The following is a 27,997-nucleotide window of genomic DNA, read 5'->3' on the forward strand; positions in this document are numbered from 1 at the left end:
GCCTAGTAATAAATTTATTGTATTTTATTACATATTCCCCTTTTTCCACTGAATTCCAATTCCTCATATTCAAACTCTTCTTTCTGAAAGAAAATGATTTTTAACATAAAAATATAAATTCTGCGTATTAAAAGTGCATACACCTTGAATAATAAAACATACAAATAAATAATAAAAGGCATTGACACAGTCTCATGCACTTGTCCTCAAATAATTTAAAATTTATGGTACAATGTTCAATCCCAAGTAAAGACAGCCTGCTCTCCAGATTACTGTACAGTTCAAAAACATTAAAATACAGAAGAGAATATCAAAGGTGTGGGCAAGCCCCACGTCCCAGTATCGGTGTACAGTGATGTGACATGCAGTTTTCAGAACTGTAGATATTCCAGTGTAAAATCTGACATTGTGTCCAGAAGAGAAACTACATTTGTAACAGGACTTAAAATTCAATTTTAACCAATGGTGAGGCACAGTTGGTGAGCAAATCTGTACAAATTAATACTTGGAAGGCCACAAGAAAATAATGTAGCCACTTGTAGCCTGTATTCCCTTGTGTCACCCTACCCAAGGCAATGTAGCACCTAAAAATGTTTTCTTATTGCACTGCACAAATGCCATACAAACCTAAGGCTAACTTTCTTGCAGCGTGTTTGTGCTGCAGGGCCTAGAGCGAAACAATTTGTGTTTACACTTAGTTTTAATCTGTGTCTTTTAAAAAACACTATTTGCAGATAAATTGAGTGCTATCGCCTTTAAAAAAATAGAAGACTTCCTAAACCTTTAAACCTAATATAGATATCATACAAGTCTTCACATACCTTTATTTTTACAAAATAAAGCTCCTAATAGTAAATGCTTCATGGTGCTTTTATTAAGGAAACCACATAGTACTTTCATCTCACCACAGATTAAAACTAAATTTCAGTTCCCTCCACAGATAACATTAGATACCGCCAAATTATTTTGGATTAGAAGGCAATGATGAAGATAGAAAGAAAGATGACAGCAAAACCATTCGGAATGTCACTTCCCAACCCTCCCTAGGCAGCTGAGCGGGAGCCCCGGGCACGGCTCAGGGCAGCACGGACCTGGGGGGGCTCGCCCGGGGCCCCCACACCTGCAGCCGCGGCACAGAGACCTGCGGGGGTTTGACCCTGCCCGGGGGGGTGGCTGCTGGAAGCTGCCCCCTGAGCACTGCCACAAGCCCCCAGTGAGCACTCGCCACAGGCACAGCCTCTTCTCACAGCGCAGAGTGTGTCAGTACAGGTACACAAAGTGGCAGGCTACATACAGAACACTGATCGGGTTTTTCCTGTTTTGTTTTTTTTTTTTTTTTTAAAAGAAAGAAAACAATACAATACAGAAAAACAGTTTGTTCTCATTTCAACATTTCAAATTCCCTTGACATTATGCTACGCTCCAGCCTTGTCAGTAATCCCAAATTCTGCAAAGAAAAGAATCAAAGATGTGCAAATAAAGCAGGAAACCAGGTACATGCTCCTATGTGCTGACACATAGCTGCACCAAGAAACAGAAGTACAGAGTCAAAGCAGTGCTCCGGCACCGAGGGAGCAGCTCTTGATACTGAAAGCACGGTCTATGGTTTGTATTAGATGCTTGCATAGTTAATAAGTGCATGCATTTGAGTACAGCAAGAGAACTGCCATGCAAAACTGCCTTTATTTCTTAGAAAAAATGGTTGATCATGCTCAAGTTTCAGCTTTGGAAAGCAAACAACTGCAGCTAAGAAGGATGAGGGCACTTGCAGTTAGTGTACTGTAATTAAGCTGCTAATTTTCTATCCTAAGCATTTTTATTTATTTTTTTAGCCATATCTGGTAAGTTGGAAAGGGTTACAATTTATACATCCAAAGTGAGACACGAGTTACTGAGAACTGCAGGCACCAAGTCGTCTATCAAATGTGATTAACACAAATAAAAGGTGCCTCTTCAATACACATCATTGAAAATGTGCTTATAGGTTGTACACTACTAAACACTATCCAAAAGACAAAGCCCAAAAAGGGTAAAAATAATTTCTGTAGGTGACCCCAGCAGGAATCTAGCACTGGAATGAGGGCGCTGCTCTCCTGGGCCCTGAGGGCTGGCCCCAGGCACAAGCCTCGGACCAGGGGCGTGATGAGGGGCACGGGCGGACCCATGCAGGTGAATTCCATCCGACTTTGGCTAGAAGCACATCACAAAGCCTTCCAGGGGACTTCAAGCCCGCTCTCCCTCGGGTCCCGCGTGGCTGCTTGAGTGGGGACAGCGCGAGGCTGCCCTGCTGAGAGGGGCTTCGTGCCTCCAAGGCTGCCCTGCAAGCACCGTGCAGCCAGGTCAGGGGCTGGGGGCACGGGGCCGGGAGCCCCTGGGCACCACCTGCCCCCAGGGCTGCAGGAGGTGGCAGGAGCCCACCTCCTCCACGGGCAGCAGGGCTGCTGCAGCCGAGCCCGAACTTTCAGGAAAGGGGTGGCCGGGTACTAGAGGCTGCCACGGAGCAGGCACAAGCCTGCGCCGTTCTACGGCCCCCTCGCAAAGGCAAGGCTGTGCTGGCTGCAGGCCTGGGAAGATCCCTCCCTAGAGCACCCCTCGTGCAGGGCCACATCCACATCGGGACAGCATGGTGTACACAGACCGGAATTCCTCTGCAGGAAAGGGCTAAGAAACAAGTCTGCTTAAAGCGAGGAGAGAAGACTGATGTTTCTCCTCAAATCACTTTAAATAAGGCCTGCAGGAGCCCACATTCAGTTTTAGAAAGATTTACTCTACACCGCTGGTGAAGCCAGGGTTTTAACAGCAATCAGACCTGGATTTATACCCATCATGAACACTGCTGTTCCTGGGCCTGCATCCTTTAGCCCTCTCCTATGCAAAGAAGTTCACAGACTGCTGGAAATCTGAGACCAGAAAGCAGAGGATGCAGAGCGGCAGCAAGCAGCTACTTTCCAAACTGCTTTGTTACAGAATCGACACAGCCATGGGAGTAGGCACTGCAGTTTGCAGGTCCCTATAAGCATGCTTTCCACATTTTGCCCGACATGTCTTATATTCAACAACAACGACAGTGCACCCTTGCAAATCAAAGCATTTTGCTTGAGGACACCTGAAGTCAAGCCCTCCTGAGCCAGAAAACACGCCATGTGCTGGCAGCCCACCAGAGAAGAGCAGCATCTCTCATTCACTCCGTGATACCAGCTTAATGGGAAGAAAAGGGCGCTGTCAGGATCAGCTCCTCAGCCCACCCCATGCTTATCCATGGAGCAAGGCATCTGTGCACCAGAGCTTCTGTTTTTCAGAGGGACAGGTAGAAAATCAAATTGGCAGCGTACACAGAGTGGACAGTGCTGGAGCCGGCAGCAGTTTCCATCAGAAATTACGGTAAGCACAAAGAGGAAGGGCTAGATAACTTATCTTGGGAATGCAGAGCTTTGACTGCTTTTAACCTCAGCTACGGGAACGCTTGGCACCAAGACCTCTCGCTCCCATTTTATCCTAACGGCAGCTCTAATGACCACTCTCATGCCCCAAATACAAACATACTGAACTGGCATTCAGCTGAAAACGCCAGCTTGGACATGGCTTCAAGTTTCCTTCAGTACAGACATGCAATACATTAGCAAAAAACACCTCAGAAACCATACACCATCTTCCAGTTTGAACTCTTCCAGTGAATGATGGATGACATGAAAAGAAAGTGTCATTTGATAAAAATAGCCTTTCACAAACGTCCCATGGCGAAATGCACAGAAAACTCGGTTCTGTCTATTAAAAGGGTATCAAACCAAGTTAGCAACAGCTACCGGAACTACATTCTTGCTAGAAGAGTTGTTACAAGAGAAGAGTCAACAAAGTGCAAGATCTTAATGCAGATCAAATCTTAAACAAGTACTTCAATATCGGCATCTCAGGGAGAAATTTAAGTACCAAAATGTGAAGCAAGTCTCCTCTGCTCTGCTGGATATAACAAAAAATAATCCGAGAATAACCCAAGTTATACATTTAAGAAGCAAGCAATACCACCTTTGTTTCTTGTTGCTGCATTAAACGAGAAGGTGACAACAAAGCATGGGAGAAGAAACAGATCAAGAAAATGGTCACGTTCAGGCTTAAAAATATAGTCCAGGGCACAGAGTCCAACACGCTGTACAAACATGCAGGCCACTGGCATTGCCTCTGGGATGCAGGAAGGCAGGTACTGCTGGGCTCAACCAGGAGAGGCCAAGGGCTGTGCTGCAGCCACAGAGCTCTGCAGCACCCCGGGTCAGCTCTGCATCTGCCGCCTGTGCACCAGGGCAGCAGCTGCCCCGAGACACACAACTCTCCAAAGCCCGCTGCAGAAGCAGTGAGCTGAGAACAAACCCAAGGAGCAGCAACGTGCCCGAGCAGCCTGGGGCAAGGCTTCTTCCAGGGTCATCAGCACGGCAGCTAAGAGTGGAGGTGGATCAGGCTAGCTGCAAGCAACTGCTCGTCTGAGGGCACTGCTACGGTGATGGGAGGGACGTACGAGCAGGGCTGTCTGCAGGCTGAGCCCGGAGGAGCTTCACCAGACGAGACTGGGTGGCAGGCAAAGACCTCACCAAAAGACAAGCGTGCACAGCACGCTGCCCAGCTGCTGCATGCCATGAGCTGCACGACAGGCTGCTGCTCTACAGAAAGGATAAGCAAAGCATTAATAAAAAACTCATGAAATTAAAAAAAGATTACACCACGAGTATACAAAAGGACTTGAGGAATCCACCTTCAGAGATGAATCCTAAAGAGCTTGAGGAATCTCCCCTTGGAGAAGGGCATGTAAACAAGGACGTCGCTAGATGTAGTGCTTTAGCCCTAACAGAGACCAACAGCCAGACGAGGACGGGACCGCTGCGGTAAGAGACGCACAGCGGGCAGACCGCGGGGAACGCGAGGAGCGCGCCGGGGAGGAGCAGGGCAGCAGCCCCAGCACAGCTCTGGGGTGCAGCCCCTCCAACCCTCGCGAGGAGGCTCACTCAGAGAAGGCAGAGAAGACAGGACGACACGTGGCTTAGCTAAGTACTACGCCTATAAGTAACGGATGCTAAATCCACACCACTACAGTTAAGCATCTGAGCACATCAGAAAACGCTGCTGCTCAGGAGTTTGGGCAGGGGTCCTACCAGCATTGCTGCCACTCAGGCGCACAAAGACAGCCATCTCCTAGGGCACCGCACCAACAAGCCGCCTCGCGCTTTCACAGGAACGGGCTGGCAACCAGCTGCTGCTTAGTGACTTCTTTTGTTGCTGAGTATAGTATTCCAGAAGAGAGAAAGCAATTAAAGAGAACAGGCTAGAGGTTGCCTTAGGTAGTAAAACTCTTCACAGACAGAGCAACAAAAAATGCAGATAACATTTTATGGAAAAATCTTTCCGCTGTTGGAATGCAAATATGAAATCTATTACAAAGACACGCGTACACACAGACACACGGGTACCTTTCTGTCCATCCACTAATGCTAGTCCCTCCTATACTGGCTGAGTATATACCTGAGAAACAACATTAGTGTTGAGATATTGCCCTTAAGAAAGCTTGAAAATGGAAGGGAGTAGGGAGAGCGGGTCGAAAGAGCGCGTAAGCAGCGGGAGGCTCTCCTGTCCAGTTTCCTTCGCATCCTCCACAGCTCAGAACAAGGCCAGTGCAGACACAGCCTGCTCAGAACGAGACCAAAGGAACATCAGTTCACAGCTCTACGAAGCACGCTAGTGTCAGTACAACTGGGTTTCAGATTTCAGACCTTGAGTCTGAGGAAAGTTGTTGCATTTTCTATGAAGAGACTCCTGCACAAGTGCTATGGGACAGCTGCGTTCGGGTTCAACAATGACTCCAGATAGACTACTTGCATTGGTGCTGGCTGCCTGTGGCTATTTGGTTTGATGGCAGAATCAAAAGGCGCTTTAACAACTCGCAGTTAACTTCTCCTCAAAACATACATTAGGCACATGAACAAAAAACAAGAGCTCAGAATAAATTAGCTTCTCAGCAGAAAAGACACCTGGATTGCAGCATTTCACTGAGGTTCCAGAGAAGGCCGTACGGACACCTGCATGCTGGAAGGTAACTTTTTCAGTGGCTTGTCAGCAGCCTGCTTGCCACTGGAAGGAGGAGACTGGGCTCCGGGATCTAGCTGGGAAGACTTGGACTTGCGACTGGAGAGCAGAGAATGTTTGTTGGGTGCGGCATCTTTTGGGACGAGCTTTTCTTTTGCAGTAACATTGGCATTGGTTTGAGAGGCTGGTGGGACACCACCTTTCTCAGACTTGTCCTCCAGCACGTTTTTGCTGACCGACTTGGAACTGCCACCTGCTGCCTTTTTTGAGAGCATTGTGGTCTTTCCCAGGTCTGCTGACCTCCGGGTCTCCTTCTGCCTTAAGGCCGACTTGAAGAAGGACAATCCCTTCTCTTCTGATTTGCTGTCCCTCTTCAAACCAGAACGCATACCAACATTTGGAGACCGCAGGTTGGCCATGGAGGAACTCCTCACGTGCTTGCTGTCTACTGCCCTGCTGTCACTCCTAGAGTGGCTTATCCGCGGGGAGCTTGTTCTCGAACTGCTGGTAACGCTCGTTTTGTCCGAGCCCAGGCTTATCTTAGAGCCCTCCCTGCTGAGGCTTCGGTCTGAAGTCCGGCTCTTCCCAGCAGAAGAGCCCTTAGTCAATGAGCCTGATGTGGCTTTCTTGGCAGCTGTGGAAGAGGGAGAACCACCTGACTTTTGCTTCTGTTGAGCTGATGGGATAGCCACCTCAACGGGCTTGGTGCTATGGTCCTTCCTAGCCTGAGTGGGAGCAGGAGACCCATGGCGCCCACTGGCCCTAGAGGAGTCAGTCTTACTCCTAGACCGGGAAACCTTCTGGGAACCCTTTGGGGGAGGAGGAGAAGAGCGAGAGACTTTGGTCTCTTGGGCAGATAAGACTGTCCTTCCCTTCCTCAAGCTTTTGTCTGTTTCGGAAGCTCCCTTGGAGCTGTGAGCCTTCTTAGGGGTTCCATCTGCCTTCTCTGGAGCCAGTCCCATCCCACTGGGGGCTTTCACCTCCTTGACTGGAGAGCTATCCACAGAATCACTCTGATCAACAAAGGCAATTTGATTGTTGTTATCAAAAGGGTCCAAAGCAGGGTGATTCTTGTCTGGCTGCACAGAGCTTTTGCCAAGCCCATCTGAAAGGTCTGAGCTAGATGTCCTTACAACAGACTCTTCCCTGAACGCCCCTTCCATGACAGCCAGGGGGGCTCTGCGAGCCGTCCTGTGCTCTCGGCGGCTGCCATCGCAGGGTTCCAAGTAGCTGCTAGAAAGATTCCTCAAGCTGCCAAAGCAAGAGGTGGAGACTTTATCATCAGCAGCCTCCCCAATCTTCTCCAGGGTGGAAGCAGAGGTGTGTACAGGGGAATCTCCAGAGAAGCGCGATGGGGAGTTGGAGCGTAACTGCAGCTTTGCAGAGAGCGACCACGAGGGCCTGACACCGTTCTCACTCACTGCCAGTGGGCTGGTGACAGAAGATCGAGACGACAAGCTCTGACGCTGGACACTTCTCACAAAGGGCCGAGTTGAAAATCCTCCTAGAGAGAAAGCAACATCATCAGTATGAACGCCAAGCCTGCAGACAGTTTATCCCACCCATCCACAGGTGCCATTTCCCTACAAGGGTCAGACGGTTCGCCTGCACCACAGGCACAATTCCTTGCATAAAAGCTGAAAAAGGAATTCAACAAAAAGTTTGCCTATCTTCTCAACCCCATGGTGGCAGTTCCATGAGAAGAGATACAGCAGGGCAGCAGACAATTAGTACCTATACCAAGCAGTAGGAGTACGTCAGCCTCCCTGAAAAGGTGCTGCAGTGAAACCCAGAGAAATAAAAACACAAAATACTTGATTGAGAGGTTTAGTTGATAGTATTTTCTTTCTTTGAAAGGCTCCATAAGGTTCCTGCCCATCATTTCACACCAGAGAAAAGCCCACCTGTGCTCCTATTGACACAGTGCCTGCCTCCCCCAGCTGCTAGAGAAACTGCCCATCCTAACTACTTCATTTGCAGCTGTCCTGGTAGGGATCTTGCAACTGACAAGTTAGTGCCTGAGAAAATATTTTTTGACCCAGTTCCCCCCATGCACTGCATCATTAATACACACCATCATCTTCACTCCTCTCCCCGGTCAGCTCCACCGATTCAGAGAGCGAAGCCAGAGATGTGCGCCGTGACGATGCTGCTGAAGCAATGCTGGGCTGCTTGCTACCAGGAAGACGGCTGACCCAGTGCTCACAGAGCGAGGAGCTTGTGGAGCCTGCAAGGAATCAGGCAGAGACCTCAGACCAGCAGCACAAAGCTGCAGAACACGTGAAGCTCTGGGAAGGCCACAGAGCCAGGTAAGGACTGCACCAGCTTCAACAGACACTGAGTCTGGGGCTGTCTCATATAGCCACAGCATCCAGATAATGTAGAAATAAACCTCTATGTTGTAGAAATAAACTTCTATATGTAGTTAGGGTCATAGGCAATAGAGACAATCACACCTGTCCCAGTATGCTGCGAATCAAAAGAATCAGTGCCTCAGTGCAACGGCACAGAGGTGGCGGACAGTCCCTGAGCTGCCACAAACACACCCTGCAAACCCTTTTATTTACAAAGACAAGTCATCAAGCCTGTACCTGCTCACAGCTCATTCCAGATTCACAACCAACATGTTCAGCTGCTGGCCGCTTACCTGAGACCAACTGCACTGGCAGGGGGAATGAACCAGCCCTACGGCTACGTCCTGGCTTTGGCAAGGGCAGCTCTGAACACGTGGCGCTGGAGGGGGCTCCCCCATCTCCACAGCTTCTTTGCCACAACTAGCCTGGGGTACATAAGGATGGGCAGCAGAAGCAGAATAGCTGGGAAGTTTCCCATGGTCTCCCCTGTGTAGCAGAGGACTCTGAGACAAGCTCACCATGTGTTCTGGGACAGAAAGCTGGGGTGTAAGCAGAGGGGGGGCAGAAAATTCTTCAGTTCCATGCAGGACAAGAACTACATCCACTCCCTGACAAAGCCAACAGGGCTTACCTGCCACAGAGCTGTTAGCAGACCACGATGGGATTGCTGTGCGTCTCTGGTAGAAAAGAATATATGCTGTCTGCTTGCAGACTTCATTTTCAGAAAGCTGCTGAACATCGCTGTCATCAAAGCAGTACCACTGGCCATCAACCGAGTTTTTGCAATATGCTGAGAGAAACATTACCATTAGACTTTCCTCACTCCTACTATCAAGGTTCCTGTATGATAACTTGAACATGACTTTATCTGCTACGATAAACTCAGAGGAGAATGAAAGGAACAGATTTATTCACGCAACACATCCTCTTCCAGTCTGACTAGCAAGAAGGAAACCTGAGACAACCAGAACACAATGAACAGCTCACAGCTCAGGATTTTCTTTGTTCAGCATTGCTGCTCAGAACAGAACACTATTTGGGGTGGCCCCATTCACTCCACGTTCTGTTATTCGTGGAGGGTCTGCCTCCACCAGTGAGTCTCCCCCTGATGGAGTCCCCACAGGACAATGTAGCCCAGAGGTGTGCATCAGAGGGCAAAGCCAGACGCACATTTTCTGGGATGAGTGAAAATGAACAGATCCTAAGAACCACCAAACGGCTTAGCTTACCTCTGGCTGCTCTGGGAGCTGCCAAAACAAAGAGGAATTCAAAACCCGTGCTCTACACACAAGCAAGGTGCAAATATTTCTCACGTATAACAGACTCTGGCAACTACAGTGGTGAAAGAGCATTTGTGAAACACAAAAGGCTGGTGACATTACACTCAAGGTAAAAAATGGAGAAAGGAACATACAGTAGGACATTTGGGGTCAACACGCATTGTTTCATTTCTCAGAGTCATAAAAGTTCCCTGTCCAATATTACATAGCGAGCCCTTCTGAACTGGGTTAGGTCCTTCTGTCAAGAGCGAGGAAAAAACTACAGACAGAATAGGGAATAGAACTGTTTTCTTTCTGAAACGATCTAACGGACATAATATTGCAGAATACTTGCCTGTATAGTGTCCCCCTTGCATGGTGCCATGATGATTGCAGACTGCGTACAGGTCATAGATGTAGTCCTCAGGATCCCTTCCAAGACCATAAGGTCGCCTCCAGGGTGACCAGTGAGATGGCAGACTCCAGCTGCTCTGACTGCGTTTTACCACATGAGGAGTCATGTCCAAGCCACTCAGGGGGAATTTAACCATGTTTTGGAGTTTCATCCTTCGGTCTCCTTCCTGTGTAAATGGAGGACAGCATGAGCCGCAGCGGCAGCGAGGTCACCACGCTTGTGAGAACTAAAACCCAGTAGAGATACGTCAGACAGAACAGCTGCTGCTGCTGAAGAGACGCTCTCATCAGGTCGCTCCCTGTCCAGCATCCCCACAGACATTCTTACCTGTCTAAACCTTTTGAGATGTATGATGAGAACATCAGGTAAGGTCCAGAGGCTCAGTGTGATGCTACCCTGCTGCAGCTGCTTGCAGTGTGGGCATCGCCATGCATCATCTGGGGCAAGCTACAAGGAAGAGGCAGGAGCGGGTATTAGTTTCCTGGTTCCAAGGCAGCTCTTCACCATCACTGCTCTGCTGCCCAAGGCGCAGTGCAGGCACTGACACACACACCTCATCCACCTCCAGCATTCATCAAGCTCATTAGAAACACAGGGCTCCCAGTGATGCCTTCCAAAACAGCAAAGAAGGCAAGAGAGGGGTGCCTCACGGCAGAGGCACCTCCCACTGCAAGACAGAATTTAGCTAGTGCTGCTGTGAGGAGAAACTATTTCCACCTTTCAAACCCCCAGTTCCTTAGAAATTAAGAAAAAAAAAGGAAAAAGCCAGCAGGCTTGGCAGCCTGAGTAAAAGTATCCTTACAAGAACACCAGCAGCAAAGAAGGCATCTGAACAGAAGGACTACAGATATACTTCAAGTTTCGTCTCTGACACCTCTTTCTCCCCACGTCCCGGTAGCACAGAGTTACAAATGGTGGAGCTTTTCACTCCCCACGAAGGAGAGGGTATCTTTTCAAAGCCACATATGTGACAAGCGCTTCCATCCAGAGCCCCGTGCTCAGAAAATTCAGAAGCCAGAGCTGCAAGCTGTCAGACAACTTTTCTCTCACCTCTGAAAGAAGCGACAAGAGAGGCTCCAAAATTATTAAAGCTCAATCGCAGGTCCACAGTCCACATCTGGGACCATCCCTTTTTACAGCAGATTAGAGACCTCTGGCAAAGAGACACAGATCACTCGCATGATGTTCCAGGCAAGGGCCAGATCAGACCCAACTCTAGCCTGCCCCGTGGCACATCATCACTCCTGCCTCTTCCACCTCCTTGCACTGAGAACCGAGCTGGAGAAGTGCAGCCACACTTCTGGAGCTCCTTGTCCCTGTGTGACCGCCCAGCAGGTCCCTGCTCAGCACAGGCTGCCTCAAGCCCACTGTTGCCCAGCTCAGGCCCGGGAGCACCCAAATGCTCCACGACAGAGCAGCACATTCCCACAGAGATGCCACACTGTTCTAATCCTTCATCCTGTATGCCAGAAAAGGCATTGCTATTTCACAGGGGGAAACATAGGAATTTGCTCCTCTGATCTGCAATCTTAACATCGGGGACTGGAAGGGGAGCAGTACTGCCCACAGCTTTCTTCCCACCGCAGAAAAACTCTGCTAGCAGGACTGGTAACTAGTGCTGCGTTAACGAATTTATTCTCCTGCCTCAACACATCAGTGTCTGCAGAACACAGCTGCTCTGCTGAGCATGGGATTCAAGCAGCACACGGACCAACCAGACCTTCAGAGTCATGGCTGCTATACAGGCACGTCCCTACCTGTTCCTCTTTGGTGTACAGTTGGAAACACTGAGATAAAGTGCAGGTCTGAGGTTGGTGATGAAGCTCTCTCTGCTGGCGGACGCTTTCAGAGTCCGGAATATACTCATCTTCCGTATTCACGAACAAGCTGCAGAGACACAACACATTTACCAGCACAGCCGCCTGCTCCCCACGCTGCTGCTGAGCCAACATAAAGATAGAAGCAGAACTAGCAGCTCTTTCTTGGATTTGTCTCATTATCCATGAGCAAGAGCTGCCTGGCAAGACCCCCCCAGAGCAACACAACAGAACACAGACGTGAGCAGCTTCAGCAGCACCCATTCCAGCTATCTCAGCAGCAGCTCACTGCCCACAGGTTGTCTCACATGAATATAGCTGGTGAGGGAAGCAGCTACAGGTGAGACACCTGCTCTGTAACACAGAATCCCAGCTACAGAGCAAAGGGCTCCAGGTCAGAGCATGTTCAGTGCGCACAGCCCCCGCCGGGTCCCGCAGGCAGCGGCCAGCACACAGGGAGCAGGCTGAGGTCTCACGTGTGCCGGGAGGTGCACAGCTCACAGTGCCAAGCTGGCTGCAAGCAAGGCTGTCACGGTGAATTCACTTTAAGGCTTCCTACTCCATACTTACTAATCTTTAGTTTCTTTGTCCCATTCTACGACTAACTTCACATGAGCAGTTCCCCCCTGTCCACATGACTTCAATGCCCTGGAGAAAGGAGCAGACAGAAGTTAGCCCATCTTGGAATCTGAAGCCTACGTTCTCTTTCATATGCACGTAACTTGTCTCCTTTAGTCCTTCACCTTCCCCCACTGCCACCCAGATCAAGTTTGGAAAGCAGAAAAGGAATTCATACAGCAAAAAAACTGGCAAAGAACTGCATTTACTTAAGTACTTGCTCTGTAAATAGATATATGTTTATTTACAGAAGAGGCACCTACAAAAGCTTCTAAAGAATAGCCACCAAAAAAAGATGAGGGGAGGGAGGAGAGAACACTTTCATTCTCTCCTGTTTGCAAGGAGGACAGGTTCCAGGTGGCATGACACACCACTGAGCAATCCTGACAACTTCTTGAGGACACTCCGTCACTTCCCTGCTCCCAGGCCCAGGAAGCCCACTGCACACATCCGTGCCAGGACTGTCCCTCTCCCTGCGGCTGCATCCCCAGCTCCCAAGCGACCGGTCCCTCCCGCCTACCTTTCCACTGTTGGATGGCAGAGGGGCCGCTCCTCCTGAGGTAGCAGGTACGTTATGCCCACAACACTGACCACTCGCAAGCTGAATGGGCAAACCTGCAGCAAGACAGCAGAAGCCATCTGAATGGCTCAAATCCAAGTCACCTGCTCGCAGCACAGGCGAACAGTTTATCCTAGAAAGTGTTTTACAAAAGACAAAACCTCCCCTGCAGCGACCAGGTAAGATGCTGCTCTGCACCCCACTGCTCAGAGGGAACTCCCATCAGACACACACTGATCAGCCACCAGGCAAACTTCGCAGCCTTCCTTAAGGCAAGCACCACTTGCAGTGCAGACAGCAGCACTGACTTCTCAAGTACCTTTTGGGGGTAAGGAAGGAAGAGAAGCATGTAATTCCTTCACCTGATCAGTCTTATCTTACCTGTAACGTTCAGCAAATAGCAGACAAAAGCACATCAAACTTGGACACTACTGCACTAAGAAATACGGGAAGGCATCAGCACAGCACATTCATTGCTTCAGGTAACCTGCCTTCCCATTTAGTTCATCACACAGTGCTGGAAGTCTCAAAGCAGCCACATCATTTGCCTCACCTGCAAGCAGGCTGCAGGCCGCAGGAAATACTGCATCTTCTCCAGAATTTCCTTCTGCAGAATATCCCAAGCAATTGTTTTTTCCAGATGCAACACAAAGGGCAAGCCAAACCTGGAGAAAGGAGTAGTATTTAAGGAATTGATCAAAAGAGCGTGCACACAAGCCGTCCCTCCCGCACCTTGTATTTGCCCCACACAGAAAGTAAAGCCCAGGCCCACCAAGGAAGCAGCCAGAGCCGTAAGTCTGGCCGTGAAGCTGCCAGTCACCTTTTGCTCTGCTGTCCAGTGCACGCTCTGTTACACACCAGCAAGACAATCCTGTCATTTGCTGTTTGTCTAGTAGAAGACTGTTCCAGTTTTCCAGACTTCACTGTTCCTTGAGAGTAAGATATTGTTCGGGAGTGCTCAGTGCCATATTTCAAGTTATTCAGGTTATTGTTCACATGTAATCCTGAAAAATTAGGAGAACAGGATACTTTGTTCCATTATTTACAATATATGCCTCCCTCGGGAAGCCTTCCTTGGGCCTTGAGGAGCAGGCCAGCATGGAAGTGAGACTGACCATTTTTATTAGCCTCGCACAAAGACTTCAGTGAGCAATTACTTTCCATGGTGCCTACTTCTTTACAGAAATAAATTTTTATGTAATGCTCAACTAACTGATTTTTCACAGTAATTTGTGCAAATACTCATATCTTGTCTGACTGCATGAAAAGCTAAAGTGACAGACACCCTCCTTGTTACTTCCAATAATAAAATTTGCCTTTGATTACTCTCTGTCTACCCAGGATGCAATTACTCCCTTCCTCTGAGAGGGAGACGCAGAAAAGCTGAATTTCTTGAGCTTTAACAGAGAAAGTGTTTCCTCATTCTTCACACTGTTTATTCTTCACCGGCAATCTGATTTTAAATAACACAATTTCGGTGGCTTGGTCTGGTCCCTATCAGACCTTTAAAGCAAGCCTAACAACAGATTTCAGATGAAGCCAGCCTGGCCTGAAGAATGAGTGCCAGGAAGAGGAAGAAAGTCACGTACATCACTTCTTGATAGCCTCCCAGCTGAGGGAGTGAGGGAATTGTAAGTCTGCTGGAATGAGTCTGGACAAAGTCGGAGCTGAGATCAATACACCAGGGCATCATCTACTTGTGGCACTTTCATTATCAAGTGCATCTGCTTACAAAACCAAGCCTTCCTCATCTAATCACCTGGGTGGGCACCAAGCAGTTATCCACTTACCTCTCTGACTAAGGATACCCTCGGGCCTAAATATCTCCGGGGTCTCAAAGGCAAAAATGCAGTCACTTTCATGAATGGTGTCCAGATCGTCAGTGTCGCAGAAGGAGCGATGAAACCCGTCGTAGTACATCTCCGTCAGCACGATCTAGAGCCAGCAGAAGCAAAGCAGAACCCCTGATGCCACCAGTCCTGGTCCTGCCGAGCTGCCCAATCCCTCGACTGGGGCTACCCGCTACGGGATGGCATTCCTCAAAGCACCCTGCTGCCAGCCGGCACGAGGAGCCGGGAAAAGGGCGACCGTGACCTCGGAGCTGGGGCGACAGCAGAATGAGAGGGGGTTTTGGTGGATCTGACAGCTTCCTTGGAACTCCTCTTATGGAGGAATTCCTGTGCCTGTTCCATAGTTGCCCGACAGTTCTCTCACTGCCCACATGTGGGAATCGCAGGGCTATCGGGCGGAAGGACAGCGCAGACAGCTCCACAGGTGGCTGTCCTCACATCGCTAGCTTTCACGGGGTCAACGCGCAGGGAAAAGCGTGACTCAGATCACCACCACCCTGCTCCCATTCAGACAGGGACAGCTAACTGCAATTCCTACACATCCAGCACTGCTCACACCGGATGAAAGCCTCAGCACTGCCCTCCTTCGGCACGAGGGGTCCCGGCAAGGAGAGCAGCCCTTACCTGCTCCGTGGGTATCTTGGTCTCCGAAGAGACGGCCTCCCGCAGCCTGGCCACGGTCCCGGCGATGGGCACGGCCACGCCGATGCGCATGCAGTGGGAGCACTTCCCCTGGTACACCACGGTGATGTAGAGCGGCCTGCGGGGAGCACAGAGGCGCTGCCTGGGGAGAGCTCCGGCCTCTGCAGCGGAGCCCACCCGAACCGGGGGCACCCAGGGTGCTGCGAGAGCTACGGGGCCCTGCTGACGACCCAGAGCTGTGCTCAGCCTCAGCCAGACACACGTGTGTGATTTCTAAAGACTTTTCTTACTACATGGGCTGGTGTTGCTTGTTCCTACAAGCAGAAAGTGTTCTTGAAAAAAAAAAAAAAAAATCCCAGAGTTAAGAATAAAACTCTCTACTGCAAGACAACCTAGTTTTCCAGCCAGTACGCTGTAATGCAGGTCAGCCCAAAGCAGTACCTTGGAACATTCAAAGAGAGCTGCTGTGACCACGAGGACAGATCTCCAGGTTCTCTCTCTAAATGAGGTCCTGCTTCCACCAGCAGCAAAAGTAATACCTTCAGAAGAGTACAGCGGGGCAGCTAACCTACAAGAAACGCTTTCCCTGGAAAGCCCACTCAGCCTCCACTTAGTGGTGGAGCAGGAACTTCGAACCAAACCTGACATCTTCATATTTAGTACTTCCATTACTTTGCTCCTTTGCTTCTTGAACCCACACAAATTTTCTGCACACACAGCATCAGCTGAAGGAGCTGCACAGCTCTACTACCCACTACATAAATAAGCATCTCGTGATGTTTGCTCTGAACTTTTTACCTAGACTTTTTTTCCCGTTTTTCTTTATTGGCAGCAGCTGTAGTTCAAAAGCAAAACATTTTGCAGGAGAGCTTTTAACTTCAGTTTTTAAAATCATACTGATCAGAGACTTTTCCCACAAAAGTGAAAAATAAAAAATAAGTTTCATCCTTCTCTCATTTTTAATTTCAGCATGCTATAAATTAAGCAAAATATTTTGGTTCCCTGAATCAAAGATAGCTTCCCTCTCCACAAATTAATTCTCTAGGATTTTTTGGAAGGGTAGGGGTGGAGAAACAAGTAAAAGGCTTGTTTCTCTGAAACATTCTGAAACAAGTAAGAGGCTCAATTTTCCAATTTACCTGCAAATTGAAGATTTAAGTACCATATAGGCTCATGTATTTTTTTAAGAGACTTTTAAAACAGAGATTTTGCTGACATCTCTTTTCCTTCTGTACCAAATTACACAACTCTGACAACATTGGAAACAGCCAACACTAACCAAAACATAATAACGTACCGTGTGTGAGGCAAGGGAATTGGCAGAGAGATGCAGAGAAAAGGGTCAAAGGTGTTGCTCTGCTTCTGGCAATGAGGGCACGTCAGAGAGGACCTGTTACGACACCAGTAAGAGGACAGTTATACATCATTTCATCAGGAATGGATAAATGATCGCATCACAAATTACTGCCTCTGCGTGTCAGCTTGGCTGCCCTCACACTCTTATTCCGCCATACGAAGTGGCTCTGCACAGAGGTGCAACAGACATAGCCGCGGTAAGTGAGGGGCTCTGGATGTTTGATCCTTTCAAAGTAATTAGTCTCAAAGTTCATTACGTGGCATGTCAGGAAAAGACTTTGCTTGAGACACTGAATTTGGCTTTTAATAAGCAGCACTGCAAGATTAATAATTCACCAATAGCAGCTCCGATGTGAAAGACCTGAAAGGGTTTTCTCTTTGAAGAGAGGGAAAGCGACGGGAAATAGATGGGGACAGTCAGTACTGCAGGAACATAGATCTCTTATTCAGAAGGGAAAAACCCCAAACAACACATCTCTCATTCAGGATCAACTTGCACCTTATGCCGGCTTTGCACCAGGGCTTAAGGTTTCTCCTTTACAAGAGAACCCTAGCCAACACTGGGGGGAACGCCCGGTAATCAAAGTGCCCATAGCAGCACAGATACAAGCTATCGAGGAACACTGGAAATGAGGCTGTTTTCCTGCGGTAGTTCTGAAGTTAGAAAGCTCACTTCCCAGAAGTCTGAGACTCACAGGAAATACCCTGAAGGGACAAGGAAGAATTCAACTCAGGGTTCCCAAGCACCAGACAACAAGAACTCTGCAAGAAGCCTGGGACCTGCAGCTCCCCAGCAGCCTCCAGGCATCTCCAGGTCCTGCTACAGGCTCTTGCCTCCAAGCAAGCAAGCCTGGCAGCACCGAGCTGTCCTGGGCCTTTGCACCCTTAAGCACTGGCTTGCTTTCAGGAAGGGGCAGGGCAGTTGAAGAGGTGGTGCATACTGTAGATTTTCAAATGATATACCAAATTTGAGGCAGTCAAACTCTCTCTCCCCTCTGGTGCAAGATCTTAGTTCAAAATTTGTTCAGAAAAATTCAGAAGTAGCAGTTAACATGACACCAGCCTCAACTGTACTGTGAGCTAGTGGCAGGGTACAATTACACTGGGGTCACCAGCACATGCAATAATGCCTCAGAAGTTACAACATATCATACCTGTACTGGGCTTGAAAGAGTTCCTGCACGAAAGTACTACTGATGGGAAAGGCTGGTCCCTCAAGCAGCACATCATCCTCCAGTGGTGGCTAAAAGAAAAGAATAAAGCCCAGAAGCATAGCCAAGCGTGTAGGTGGGCACCAGATGGCTCCAGTACTCCTAGCCAAATTTGTGCGCTCCTTGACCAGGAACACCAGGACAGCGCCACACAGTTTTTAAGCAACGAGTGCTCCCTGCCCAGGTAGGTGGTTACGTGGGAACGTGGCACAGCCGAGGACGGGCAGGGATCTTACCCCAGATGAGGCACCTGGCAGCTCCCCTGCAAGGCTTCCCAGCCTTTGGAAAGCAGCACGCAGCCGTTCACAAAGGGCTGCATCAGGGAGCCCTTGCCAGGGACTAACGAAACATCTAGTTACATTCGCAGGCCAGAAAGGAACTATTCTAACCCAAGCTTTTGTTCCATTTGAATACCGGAGTTAAGGAGCCAATAGGCAGATTTATTTTAAAAAGAAAGATTGTATGCAAAGCGATAGCTGCTCTCCCACGCCGGCGCACAGCAAAATTCCTTACCTTGAGGGGAGGCATGCCACTGTATTTCACTGTGTTGTTCAGATCTTCGTGGACTCTGTCTAGAAGCCAGAGCAGAAACTCCTGTGCATCGTGCTGGGCGTTCCCACGGTACTGCATAGCGTTCTTGGACACGATGTTCTGCGGAGAAACAGAGATGGCACGTGGTAAAGACAACTCGTACTACTCTGGATACACTTGAGCCTGGGGAGTGTGTGTAATTTACACTTGAATTTCCGGAAAAGCCATCTCAGGAGGACACCAGCACACCCAAGGGATTTGATCCAACCTGTTTTTCTTCTGGACACGAATGGGAGGGTCTTGAAGTTCACCAGCAACACAAACCTGCACTTCCACAGGCTTACCCTTGCCCTGCAGCTCTGAGGACACCTGTCACGACAGTGACATTTGCACCGAGCCCCCAGCTGGGCCACATGTGCCACCTTCCTCAGGAAGGCACCAGCTGCAGCGCGTCTTTCCCCAGAAGCAACCAACATCAGGGGGTGTCTGCTGTCTCCGCCCCAGCTCTCTGATCTCGCTTCCACCCTTCCCACGGCGCTGGGGCAGCCAGCTCTGCACAGCGGGCACCCGGCGCAGCCCCGCAGGACAGGAACCAGGCACCAACGCCTGTGTTCAGCACCCGGGCACAAATGCTCTCTGGAATAACGCCATGTGGCGCACGGTGGGCTGGTCCTGGTGAGTTACTAGCCAAGCAGCAGGCACCACTGCGGAAAAGAACCAGCTTTTTCTGCTTGGTCAAGGAGGCAGCAGGCTGCAACCCGCGTCTGTTTGCTCAGGGGGCAGGCGGGACACTCAGCTAACGCACGGTTACGGTCAGACACCGCCACGCTCCCACAGTCAGTCCGCAGATACCCGGCCTCTTTGCGAGAACCGGGCTCAGCCACCACCATCACGACGCCCCCATCGGCCCCGCAGCAGCTGCCTGTGCCCGCGGGAGGCAGGCAGCGCTGCCACGGGCCTGGCCCGGCTGGGCAAGGCAGAGCCTCAGCGGGACGAGGCTGCAGAGAGGGGCAGGGCAGCGGCAGGGCGAGGAGGCTCGGAGGCAGCAGCAGACCTGCGCCCCGGCAGCACCGGGCGCGCTGCACGCCCGCGTTACCAGGCCTCCGCCGCTTCTCTAGGCGGACTTGGCAACAGATCTCAGAAACGAGGTTGGGCTGCTCGCTTTATCCCTGTAAAAATGGGGTCACCAGGAGGGAGGGGCAAAGAAAGAGACGGGAAAGGACCAATAGACATATATCGTCTGTCCTCTGTAATCTGTCCACCTGCCTCAAGGCAGCAAAATAACAGAAAACAGAAATAATCTGCTCGCATTACATATGTGCAAGCCTTCTGGCAGCAGATTTTCCACCCTCGCAGGCACAGGAACCAGCACCCTCCGAACTAAACCACGCAAACACAGTCTGAGACAAGCAAACAGTCCACAGTGAATGCCCACCTCTGCCACAGAGAGCGGCGGCCCAGCACCCCTGCTTGGTGCTCGACTAACGCGAGCTCGGGGTGCTGCCGCAAGCCAGTCCAGAGGGGGAAAGAAGCCTGCAGGGACTCAGAGGTTAAAGGAGAACAAAGCCTTCTCCACCCCAAGTTCCAGTTAAGCAAAACAAGATCTATGGGGGGAGGACAACACATAATCTAAAAGAAAGGACCTTAATCCTCTTCATGTGCCGACCTTATTTATACCTCTTGCTGTCCATCAGCGGAAAGCTTGGTGACTTATTTGTGTTGCACCACTTTATAATATTAAACACTAAACCATGAAAATACAGTTAGTGTCCCTGCAGATCCTGGTCTCATGCCTGAGCACCAGACATTCACCCACCAAAAAATACCAGGACAAGATTGCAAAGGCCTAGAGAAACCTAGTTCGGCTGCACTAGGAGTAACTAGTTACCACCGCACTGGAGTAACACCGGGAGACGCAGCCTCGTGGCTCTGCCGGCCGATGGCTCACCAGCCTGTACCGCGGGTGCTCTCGGCATCTACAATACCCAATACGCGCTTTGCAAGGAAGGCAAGCGGATCAGCTCACAGCACCCAAGGGTACAGGGAAGAATTCAGGACAACTGCATAAACTTCCCTTGCAAGCATCATCCTTGTTCAATGTAAAACTTCCGAAAATTAAATTTAGCTTTGAAACCCCACATAAGTTTCCGAACAGAAAATCGGCCAATCAGCCAAAATCTGCCAAGCCCCGCGTCGGGCACCATGGATCACGCTCCCCGCGGTGAGGTGACCACAGGGGGACGAGGAAGAGGTGCTCGAGCAGACCAGCCAGCACAGCTTCTGCTCTTGCCCCTTCCCCGCGCCGCGATGTAAAGGCACAGCGCCACCAGGCCAGAGGGGAGGCCCCCACCTGACGTGCCAAGAGCCGGCTGCCGTACCTGGCCTGGTTCGTTTTAGGGAAGTCAGCTAACGGGTGCTCCCACTGCGCCCCGAGCCCTCGTCTAGACGGAGCTGAAGATAAAAGGGTCCTCGGTGTTGCCGGAAGGAAGCGAATCTGGTAGTTCAAGTCAAAAGGGAGGCGTGGGGGGGCTTTCTCTGTGGAAGCAGACATAACCAAGGAGCTCGGGAATCCCGGCAAGGATTTCTCACCGCCCTCCTCCCGGTGCCTGCAGCACACCACTCGCCCAGACCCCACGGGCCGCTGCCGACGCGGCTCCTGCTGACGCCTGGCCCCCCAGTGAGCCGCGGGACTCGGGCTGCGCCGGCACCGCTCCCGCCCCGGCAGCACCGGGTCTCCTCGCCTCGCAGCCTGCGCGCGCCAGGGATAAGGAGCTGCCTGTGGAGACGGATCACACGGCGCTGGAAGCGATTCAGGAAGCACTACAAAACATCAGATGCAATTTCCTCACAAGAGGCTATGCTACAAAAACACTCCAGCAACAGCAGCGTGTTCCCAGCGTTACTCACGCTTCCTGCCGTCGCTGCGACAAGTGGCCTTGTTATTATCGTCATTACTGTCACCGCTGCCTCCGCTGCTCTGCGAAACGCTGCGTGCCTCCCTCCCAGCGCACCGCACGGTGCTGCGGCAGCAAAGCTAGCAGAGACGAGCGCGGCGCGGACAGCCACAGACGCGCGGCAGAGAACAGAAGCGCTACGGAACGCAAGGTGGCTGGGATGAAGGAGCCGACCCAAACAACTGAACCATTTGAGAAAACCACCAGCAAGTCCCCAGCGAGCCGGGGGCTCAGGCGCCGCGCGCAGCCCGCTCTGCCCCACCGCACCCCGGGGGCTGCAGGACGCCAGGAGCACGCGCGGTGTCGGGGCTCCCTTCGCACCGCGCAGAACACCTCAGCGCAGCCCCAAGGCAGGAGAGGGGACCAGGCCTTCCCTTCCCACAGGCACACCGGCGCAGGCACCCTGAATGGAGGCAGCACTGCTGGGAGAGAGAAGCGGGGGAAAAAAATCATAATTTCCTATTGATCGCATGCACGTATCTGACCCCCTAATGCAAGCACCCTACAACCAAACAAGTCCCTGTCCATCCATAAAGCAGATTTACGGCAAAGATGCATTATCATTTTTATCAGCCCACTGAAAGTTTAATCATCTATTGCTCTAAATAGATGCAATAAATAAAGCCAAACATAGCTGAACTCCTGGCCTCTCCTTTGCTGCTGTTATTCTTCCAGCTAACAAAGACAACCAAAGGAAAAATGTCAGTCTGCTGTTTTCCAGTGTGCTCCTGGTAGGAAGCAGCTGTGGAGAGGTTTTTGTGCATGAACGGATGGAACCAGCTCATTACAGCCCTGAAACAATGACACATGTGAGCAGGAAAGAGAGCCTATTATTCACCTTTCATCGAACATCATAAAGTTAGGCTCAGGCAGAGATTTGGTGGTTTTGTTTTTTGGTTTAATCCCACAGTCAGCTTTGTGTCTGGGCAGCTTGTACAGCAGACACCTCATGAAGAGCGTTCATCCAACCGAGTCCCTGCGCTCTCACACAGCGACTTCCCCTCTCCAAGGCGAGACGCCCGCTCCGGGGGAAGCAAACCCGGCAGACAGCACAGCTCAGGCCTCGCGTCCATCCCAGCCCCAGGGACGGGGCCGAGGCCAGCAGCACCCCGCAGCCGGGCCGAAGCACCGCTCGCACCGCGCCACGGGCAGCACGCCCCTCCAGCTCTGCCCTGCGACCTGCTGCCGACAGCGGCGGGGGCTCCGGCGCCCAGCACAGCCAGCGGCCACCGCCGGCTGCACGCGGCACAGGGGGAGAAACCCGGGGACACAGGGCAACGGCAGCGGGCACGGAGCAGGAGCAAGGGGGCCGTGGCCAGAGGGACCGATGGGCGACGCCTGCAGGAGAACAGGGCACGGCCGGGAGAGAGGAAAGGGAAGGAAACATCAGGGGGAAGAGCAATAAAAATACAATGGAAAGCAAAAAGGCGAGAGCACCACAGCACGTGCAGTTAGCATCCTGCTAACTGGCACGGCATCGGGCCTTTGTGCTCAGTTCTGCCGGTAAGCTGTACTAAAAGCTGTACTGAGTCCTGAGTCTGAAGGGACAGGGCAAACAACCGGAGAGAAGACGATTTGCCAGGACGGCCAAGTACACGCCCGTCAAGCCTTGAGAAACACTCCGAGAGCGAGCTTTCAGACCTTGGTGTCAGACAAATCTGGCTTCTCCTGATACAGAGAAGAGCAGTCACGCTCAGGAAGGCCGCTGCCTCCCTTTAAAACACCTCAGTTGGATGAGGCTGAAGTTTGGGGAAGACAGCAGGCTTAGCAAGCCAGCTCAGCGCCGGCCTGCGGCACGAAAGGAGAGCGGCGTTGGTCGCGGCCACGCTACGCCCCCCGCCGCGCCTCCCAGCCAGGCAGCAACACTGGGCACGTCGATGCTTCACAGCAGTTGCTTCGCAATTCAGAGGAGTTTGTTGTTTTGTGGTGTTTGTTTTTTTTTTTTTAAATAATTCACAAAGAAGCGATCAACACAGCTGATGGTTGCTTGTCCCAATTTCAGCATTTACACCAAGAGCTCTTCTGAAACATGAGCACTGTGAAACTCAGCTACACACCACTACTATTAAATATTAGCGGTAACACAGACTTAAAAAAACAGAAACTTGAAACAGCAATATTAACTCAACACAATAATCTCTGCTCTAGTAACGGGGATTCGTTTTGGGTCCAAATCTAATTCTGATAATCCAACTCAATCAAGCCCTTATGACTTTACTGCATTTGCTGAACGCACAGGTCATAAAAACAAGGCAGTCTTCATCTTGCAGGACAAAAAGAAATCAGTATAGTTCAAGCATCCAAAGGGTCTTGTTAAACACTGAGACACTCCAGCGTGCAGCTAGCCTAGCTAGGAAGAAAGCCTCCAAACAAAAAATAACTTCACCATCCACAGATCAGAACTCCGAGAAAGACAAAGGGAGAGGATTCGGGTAAGCATATAGGATTTTTAAAACCCAATTAGTTTAAATAAAACTCCTCCCCAGTTAAGACCCCATCAGCACCTCCGAGCGCCGCAGGCTGGCTCCCCATCACAAAGGGCACTCTGTCCGCACAGCTGAGCTCCCAGGAACTTTGTGGGGAGACAGAGACAGCTCCCTGCAAAAAAACAAGCCCGAAGCACAGCTACTGCTGACACAATGGGTGTTTGCTGCTATTGTCACACCATCACAAAGGGGAAAGAGGAAGCACGAGCTGCAATATTGGCCCTAGTTATGAAAGCAGTAGCTCTGTTTAGGCAGGAAAATAAAAACGACTGAGCTGTCGGGGGAAAGCGATTGCTAACAAACCGTGGAAGAGCAGGGGGCCGATCGGGGAGCCAGCCAAAGCAGCGCCCGGCTCTGCCGCGCCGCCCGAGGGGAGGTGCGCGGTGCCCCCACGCTGCCAGCCCACGGCTGCTGCCAGGAGCCAGCACCTGCACCCACCGGCTCCTTCCCTCTCCTGCCTCCACCCCACAGCCCTCAGACCCTCTGCCCCCGCCCGGCCCCCCTCCCAGGGCCTGCTGGGGACGAGGAGAGCCCCCAGTGCCCTGCCAGGCAGCAGGAGCGGTGGGCGCAGCTCCACTTGGAGCGCGGGCAGACGGCTTCCAGAGGCTCCCTTCCTGTCCCGTCCGAGGCACAGCCTTGCAAATCACCTGCAGAGCGCCCTGTGCCGATCTGATCTGCGCGTTAGGAAGGAAAAAAATACCATTAAAAAAATCAAAACAGCTGCAGACACCTCAAAGGTGAGAAACAAAAAATCACAGACTTCAGAAATGCTCCAAATGACACGGCAGAGAGAAACGTGAGGTTTGAGATGCAGAAGCTGGCAGAGCGCCTCGCGCTCCGGGTAGGTCTGCCTGAAGACGGGGCACCAGCTGCCAGCAAGCACTCCACCACTCTGCAAGGCGATCTCTTGGCCCCGCAACTACATGAACCACTTGTTTTAATTGCATTGTCCTTGTCTCTAGCAGCAGGACTTCGTGATTCATGAGTCTGTAGGATGGATATTTTCTCAAAGACCGACCTAAAAAAGGAGAAATGCTTTGAATACTACCAAGAAAAAGAGAGCTGAGGGTAAAGAACATCTAGAGGCTCACGCCCTCCAAGGTCCCTGTCCATAAGGACACAGAGAGGCCTTCTCTTAGAAAAGTGCCCCAAGAAAAAAGCCTACGGATGTAAGAATGAGCAAGAGGATAAGCGTTATCCTATACCCTAAATTATGCTTAGCACCTGCAGGTAAGTATTTAGGAATCAAGGACTGCCTTTACACGATTATACTCAGCACCAAAAGAGGAAAACAAACAGAAAAAAAACACACACCACAAACTGACTTCTTAGCACACTGGGTAAAGGGCTTTTCAAGTACCAAATAAATATTACTGTCACTAACTACTACTATTGGAGTGAAAGTACAAAACGACTGTCCTGAAAACACTTTTCACCATTTAAAAACAAACAAAGTGTCCAGAGTGAAAACACCAATCTTCACCTTTCTCCAATACGAGCCTCTTGTTTATACATTTAAATTAACTGTGCAAGTCTGCTGCTGAAGAAATTTTTAATTAAGAACATGGAATTTAATAGCAGGTTCAGGCTACCTGACTGTCTTCAGAGGCATTAATTTACTATTGAAAGTAATTGACCCCTGTGCAGAAACAGCCGAGCACTCGACACGATGATCAAGTCACCTCGAGTAGGACACAGGCCTGTTGATACTGCACAGCTCTGAGCAAGACCTGCTCGCACAAGATCCCCCCCAGCAAGACGCTTTTTAAAGCCTCCCAGGGCCTGGCAGGTAGAAGATTGATGGGCTCCAGCTACACCAACAAGGAGTAGAAAAGCACTCACTTACCGTTAGTGACGGCGGCCAACAGGCAAAGAAAGTTCCACTAGAAAAAAAACAAAGCTTGGAACATGGCCTTAATTTAATCTACGTATCTGTTTCCCTTCCTCTTTCTGCCTCTCTTATCTGAGCACCTCTACCTTGGGCTTGCACAGAGAGCGTTTCTCGGCCTAAGAGCTGCTCTGCTTTCCCCTTTATCAGCTGTGCTGCCAAAAGATAGCTTCGCCTTCAAGCTTTTTTATTCTTATTACTCAGGAGGAACCCACATTTTTTGCCGGTGTAAGGAAGGCTCCGGGGGAGGGAGATCACGGCAGGGCAGGCCCCCAGCAGCCACGGGGGCTGGCGGCCGCCCTTCAGCTGCCCCGTGAGCGAGCGGTGCCAGCTGCGAGGCTCTGCACATGGCCCTTGCCCCCGTGCCCATCGCAGCACCCACGCGCCTCCCCTTCCCTACAGCCAACGGCCGTGCCAGGGAGCCCCTCACGGTAAAGCCTAACAATCCTGCGTGGCTTCCAGAAGCAAGGCAGGCCCGGAGCGTTTTCACAACAGTTGGGTCTTGTTTCTCCCAAAGGCATTCCAGGGTGCGGTTAAACTACAGGCGCACAGACCGCGCTGCAGGCCGGGAGGAGGGGTCCCTGCTCTGCCCGCGCCAGGCACCGCGTGGTTTCGGTGTGCAGGGCGCTCGGGCGTGACGGGCGAGCGCGGGGGTGAGGGCCTTGGCCCCGCAGGCGGCAGCACCCACTCCTCCAGCGGCCGCCCTGTTCCGCACGGCCGGTGCTCCCAGCCCCGGCACCACCACAGGAGTTAGCTGCAACTTCTAGCGCGGCACGACGGAGGTATGAAACAGCAAAACGGGCACCTCTGCCAGTAAATTAACAGCAGAGCCGTTAGCCAGCTTCCAACGCCGTCAGTGCTGAGCGCGCTGGCAGCACCCTGCCCAGTGCTCCCGCTGTGGGTGAGGAGCTGAGCGCTGGCCGCCCCGACCAGCCGCGGGGACACACGGTGCTGCCACTTACCTGGCACCCGCACGCGGGTCTGGGCTCTCTGCTGCTCCTCAAGGGCGCCCGCACGCACGCGCCCCACGTCCGCACCCTGTGCGCGCCCGGGTGGGCTGCAGCACCCCGAGCGTCCCGCGGCACCGACACGGGCACAGGGGGACAGCGACCCACACGCTGCGGGAAAGGCAGACGGGGCCCCGAACGTGGTGACGGAGCGGGACGCCGCCACGCAGCCCCGCCAGCAAGGGGCACCGGGCGGGCTGGCAGCTCCGCGGGCACGGCGCCGAGAGGCGACGCCTTCACGCCCCGCGGCCACGCGGCGCCCGCCCGGCGAGGCCCCGCCGCTGCCGGAGGCCCCGGGCGCAGCTCTCCGGGCCCGGAGCGCGCACGACCGACAGCGAGCGGAGCCGCGGCCGGGCCGCCCCCGGCGGGGCTCACCTTGAAGTCGCGGCTGTGCTGCGGGGTGTACTCCAGCGTCCAGAGCGCCCGCACGAGCTGCGCCAGCTGCTCCGTCACCTCGCCGGGCGCGGGCGGCGGCGGGCCGGCCTCGGCGGGGCCGCGGAACTGCTCCAGCGCCAGGAACTCGGCGAAGAGCTCGGTGTTGCTGAGGCACTGCAGGATGGCGTTCATGAAGCAGGTGTTGCCGTGGTTGCGCAGCCCCGCCACGCCGGGCACCGCCTCGGGGCCGCCGGCGGGCGGCGGGGGCGGCTCGGGGCTGCGCGGCGGGCCCGGCGGGAGGCAGCTGCCCAGGCCGCCGGCCGCCTGCGGCGGGGGCAGGCGCGGGGCCTGCGGGCCGCGGGGCTCGGGCTCGCTGCTGTAGTGCGACAGCGTGGAGAGGGTCTTCAGCACGCGGCTCATGAACCCGCCGAGCGAGCGCCCCGGAGCCGCGGACGGGGCGGCGGAGGCGGGCGCCGGGGCCGGGGCCGGGGCCGGGGCCGGGGCCGCGCCGCCGCCCGCCGCCGCCCGGCCGCGGAAGAGCCGCTTGCTGAAGGAGCGCTTCTCCTTGGCGCTGCCCGCCGGCCCGGGGCCGCCCACCCGCGACATGGC

At 52.2% G+C, this 27,997-nt stretch overlaps 1 protein-coding gene across 1 annotated transcript; it reads right to left on the reverse strand.

The window, feature by feature from the left end:
- USP31 (ubiquitin specific peptidase 31) lies at positions 1–27,994 on the reverse strand. Its single transcript, XM_035563415.1, has 16 exons — positions 27,389–27,994; positions 18,661–18,798; positions 18,091–18,179; positions 16,878–16,970; positions 15,563–15,698; positions 14,879–15,023; positions 13,909–14,092; positions 13,642–13,753; positions 13,050–13,144; positions 12,482–12,559; positions 11,852–11,981; positions 10,422–10,541; positions 10,035–10,260; positions 9,052–9,210; positions 8,141–8,293; positions 1–7,570 (listed from the first exon to the last, which is right to left on the reverse strand). The coding sequence occupies exons 1-16, from the start codon at positions 27,992–27,994 to the stop codon at positions 6,027–6,029; spliced, it is 4,008 nt and encodes a 1,335-aa protein (XP_035419308.1). The 3' UTR covers positions 1–6,026.
- Positions 27,995–27,997: the final 3 nt, after the last annotated feature.

The sequence above is a fragment of the Cygnus atratus genome, chromosome 15 (assembly GCF_013377495.2).
Source record: "Cygnus atratus isolate AKBS03 ecotype Queensland, Australia chromosome 15, CAtr_DNAZoo_HiC_assembly, whole genome shotgun sequence".
In the NCBI taxonomy this organism is placed as follows: domain Eukaryota; kingdom Metazoa; phylum Chordata; class Aves; order Anseriformes; family Anatidae; genus Cygnus; species Cygnus atratus.

Coding starts and splice junctions, on each gene's coding strand:
- USP31 (XM_035563415.1), bottom strand. CDS start 27,994: ATGTCGCGGGTGGGCGGCCCCGGGCCGGCGGGCAGCGCCAAGGAGAAG. Junction 14,093..14,878: donor GGGTATCCTTAGTCAGAGAG/GTAAGTGGATAA, acceptor CTAATTTTTCAG/GATTACATGTGAACAATAAC. Junction 8,294..9,051: donor TGCTAACAGCTCTGTGGCAG/GTAAGCCCTGTT, acceptor GATTCCTTGCAG/GCTCCACAAGCTCCTCGCTC.